Source organism: Alligator sinensis, unplaced genomic scaffold, assembly GCF_000455745.1.
Source record: "Alligator sinensis unplaced genomic scaffold, ASM45574v1 scaffold1765_1, whole genome shotgun sequence".
In the NCBI taxonomy this organism is placed as follows: Eukaryota; Metazoa; Chordata; order Crocodylia; family Alligatoridae; genus Alligator; species Alligator sinensis.
This window is the reverse complement of record NW_005843468.1, coordinates 75,203-79,159: the sequence shown is the minus strand read 5'-3', so window position 1 is coordinate 79,159 and position 3,957 is coordinate 75,203. Positions and strand designations below refer to the sequence as shown.

The window sequence follows — 3,957 nt, the reverse complement described above, 5'->3', positions numbered from 1 at the left end:
AGGGGGGCTATGGGTTGTGGGGGGGACTGTGGGGTCTGGGGGGCTGCCGTGATCTCTAGGGGAGGGACTGTGGCCCCTTGGGGGTGGCTGCACTCTCCAGGGCCTGCTGGGGGGGGCTCTGACCTCAGGGACCCCCTGATGATTCCTCCCCCTGCCCCCCGGTAGGCATGCTCACAATCACCGACTTCATCAACATCCTGCACCGCTACTACCGGTCACCCTTGGTGAGTCATGGCCCCAGGGGGTGTGGGGGGGTGTGTGCCAGGTGGGACCCCCCCCCTCACCCATGGGTGCAGTGGCCGTTGTGCAGAGACCCTTCCCCCCTGGTGCTCACACCTCCCCCACCTTCCTCTGCAGGTGCAGATCTATGAGATCGAGCAGCACAAGATTGAGACCTGGCGAGGTGAGAGCACGTGTGCACACGTGTGCAGGTGGGAGACTGCATGCGTGTGTGTGTGTGTGCCTGTGAGCACGTGTGTGGATGTGGGGAGGGAGAGCGGGGGTGGGGCGAGGTGGAGGAGTCTGGGGGTTTGGAGGGGGCTGTGTGCAGGGTCAGGGCGTACAGGCCTGACACAGGCCACTACTGTGAGACGTCCAAGGCACGTCGTGGATGTGTGTGTGTGTGTGTGTGCCTGTGTGCATGTGCATGCCTCTGCCTGTATGTGCATGTACCTACTTGTGCATATGCATGCACGTGGGTGCATGTGCATGCCTGCTTCCATGTACATATGCATGTGCATTTGCACGGATGTGCTTGTGCATGTGAACTTGTTCATATGTGGGCATGTGTGTATGCATGCCTACATGCATGTGTCTGTATATGCAACATGTGCATGTGCATTTGCACGGATGTGCTTGTGCATGTGAACTTGTTCATATGTGGGTATGTGTGCATGCATGTGTCTGTATATGCATGTGTGCATCTGTGTGCATGTGCACACCTACATGTATGTACATGTGCTGCCTTCGCCCCCCCCTCACGCTCTCTGCTTCCCTGCAGAGGTTTACCTGCAAGGCTCCTGCAAACCCCTCGTCTTCATCTCCCCCAACAACAGGTAACTGCCCCCTCCGCCAGGCAGGGAATGCTGGGGAGGCAGGGGCAGCTCTGAGCCAATCCCCCAGGTAGCTGGGACCCCCACCAGGGTCTTTCCCAGCACTCAGGGGGGCTGGACATTAGGGTGGGGGTGGTGGGGGCAATGAAGATGGGAGAGACAGGAGTGTGACCCAGGAGTCTGGGCCCCTGAGCTGTGTGTGATGGCGGGGCAGGCTTGGCAGGCTGGAGCCAGCCCAGGTGCCCCCCGCATGGTCAGAGCCAAGGACCTAGAGCTGGGCATTTCATAGATTTTCATAGATTTCATAGACATCAGGGCTGGAAGAGACCTCGGAAGATCATCGAGTCCAGCCCCTTGCCCAAAGGGCAGGAAGTCAGCTGGGGTCATAGGATCCCAGCAAGATAAGCATCCAGTTTGCTCTTGAAGGTGTTCAATGAAGGCGCTTGAACCACCTCCGGTGGCAGGCTGTTCCAGACCTTGGGGGCTCGGACAGTAAAGAAATTCTTCCTTATGTCCAGCCTGAAATGGTCTTGTAGTAGTTTATGACCATTCGACCTCGTCATCCCTTGGGGCGCTCTGGTGAACAAACGTTCCCCCAGATGCTGGTGGTCACCCCTGAAACCAGGGGGGGCCCAGCCACCCCCCTCCCCCCATGCTACCCCTGGGCCTTGCTCCCCCCAGCCTCTTTGATGCTGTCTACTCACTGATCAAGCACAAGATCCACCGGCTGCCTGTGATCGAGCCGGTGTCGGGCGACGTCCTGCACATCCTCACGCACAAGCGCCTGCTCAAGTTCCTCCACATCTTCGTGAGTGGGGCGCGGGGGGGACCCTGCCTTGCCCCTGTCTGTGGCAGCAGGAGATATGTGTGGCGGGGGCCATGCCCGAAACACGCCTGGCAGGGTGGGGAGGTGTGCTGGGGTACCTGAAGGCTGAGCTGGGTGCAGAGGTCCTGGTGTGTGCGAACCACGTGTGTGTGGAGAGGAGATGGGCACACGTTGCATATGGGCAGCAGGCGTGTGAGCTGAGAGATGAGCACACACATGCAATGCTAGTGGGTGTGTGTCTGCATGCAGGGGTTATGTGCTTGTGTGTGGTTGTGAGTGCATATGTGGAAACGTGTGTGCACATGTGTGTGTTTGTACAAGCCTGCTGGGGGTATATATGTAGCAGGGTGAGCACATGTGCTATGTGCATACGGACGTGCATGCATACATGTGTGCAGAGGGCGAACATATTCGAGCACGGTTATGTGCTTGTGTGTGGTTGTGAGTGCATATGTGGAAACGTGTGTGCACATGTGTGTGTTTGTACAAGCCTGCTGGGGGTATATATGTAGCAGGGTGAGCACGTGCTATGTGCATACGGACGTGCATCCATACACGTGTGCAGAAGGCGAACATGTTCGAGCACGTGTGCAGTGTATGGGTGGGAGCATATACATGCAGGAGGCATACATGTAGTGGGGTGAGCACACCTGCTGTGTGCACATGGGTGTGCATGCATGCAGAGGACAAGTGTGTGTGTAGGGGTGAGCACACATGTGCAGCATATGTTTGGGTAGAGGTGAGCAAGCATGCAGGGGGCATGCTCTTCCTTAAGGAGACGATCCTCCGAGCCCAAGGGGTGACAATCCCAACGCGAGTCAAAGGGAGCAAGAGTGTTCAAAAGCCCCCTTGGCTCGCCAAAGGCATTCAGGAACTCTTGAAAGCCAAAAAGGAGGCATACATCCAGTGGAGGGGGGGGAGCTACCACCAAAGAGAAGTATACCTCCATCGCTCGGGTCCGTACGGGGGCTTTTAGGAAGGCTAAGGCAGAGACGGTACTAGAGCTAGCATCAAGGACAACAAAAAGTCCTTTTTTAAATACATGGGGAGTAAAAAGAAGGCACCAGGCAACGTGTGGCCCCTGCAGGATACGCTTGGCAATCTGGTGGTTGCACCAGAGGAAAAGGCAGATCTTTTTAACAAATTCTTTGGCTCCATTTTTCTGAGCAGGGAGCGGGATGTCCCCCCCGGGATTCAGGACGGACTCAGGAGAGACTCCGCCAGGCCTAGGGTCAGGGAGGACCAAGTCAGGGAACTTCTGGAGGGGCTGGACGTGTTCAAATCAGCAGGTCCAGATGCTCTCCACCCCAGGGTGTTGAGGGAATTAGGAGAGGTCATCGTGAGGCTCCTGGCACGGCTTTACGAGCACTCGTGGTGCTCTGGCCAGGTGGCAGAAGACTGGAAGAAGGCCAATGTGGTCCTCATTTTCAAAAAAGGGAGGAAAGAGGACCCAGGAAATTATAGGCCCGCTAGTCTTACTTCAGTCCTGGGGAAGCTCTTTGAGAAGATTATCCAGGAGCACATCTGGGAAGGAGTGGCAGGTGGGACGAAGCTCAGGGGCAACCAGCACGGGTTCGTTAGGGGCACGTCCTGTCAGACCAACCTGGTGGCCTTCTATGACCAAGTCACAAAACCCTTGGACGCAGGTGTTGTGGTGGATGTAGTCTTTCTGGACTACAGGAAGGCCTTCGACACTGTCTCTCACCCCATCCTAATTGAAAAGCTAGATGACTGTGGCATTGATGCCTACACAGTCAGATGGATTGCGAATTGGCTGAGGGACTGCACCCAGAGTGTGGTGGTGGACAGGTCACATTCGATCTGGAGGGATGTGGGCAGCCCCCCAGGGCTCGGTCCTCGGGCCCGCACTGTTCAACAGCTTCATCAGCGACTTGGACGAGGGGGTGAAAAGCACCTTGTTCAAATTTGCTGATGACACCAAGATTTGGGGTAAGGTGGGCACACTAGAAGGGAGGGACGGGATACAACTGGACCTAGACAGGCTACAGGGGTGGGCGGATGAGACTAGGATGGGTTTCAACACTGACAAGTGCAAGGTGCTGCACCTGGGGAGGAAGA

At 56.7% G+C, this 3,957-nt stretch overlaps 2 protein-coding genes across 3 annotated transcripts in view; both read left to right on the top strand.

Moving 5' to 3' along the window:
• Positions 1-139, top strand: part of TTLL4 (tubulin tyrosine ligase like 4) — a 20,135-nt gene extending 19,996 nt beyond the window's left edge. The window contains exon 22 of the mRNA XM_025195322.1: positions 101-139. Within this exon, the coding sequence (XP_025051107.1) occupies positions 101-139 (39 nt within the window). The remainder of the gene's footprint in view (positions 1-100) is intronic.
• Positions 140-167: 28 nt separating this feature from the next.
• The window catches only part of PRKAG3 (protein kinase AMP-activated non-catalytic subunit gamma 3), a 12,046-nt gene continuing 8,256 nt past the window's right edge, over positions 168-3,957 (top strand). For both annotated transcript variants that reach the window (XM_014527384.2, XM_025195319.1), the window contains exons 1-4: positions 168-224; positions 358-403; positions 1,001-1,055; positions 1,734-1,860. In XM_014527384.2, coding sequence (XP_014382870.1) covers positions 168-224; positions 358-403; positions 1,001-1,055; positions 1,734-1,860 — 285 coding nt within the window. The remainder of the gene's footprint in view (positions 225-357; positions 404-1,000; positions 1,056-1,733; positions 1,861-3,957) is intronic.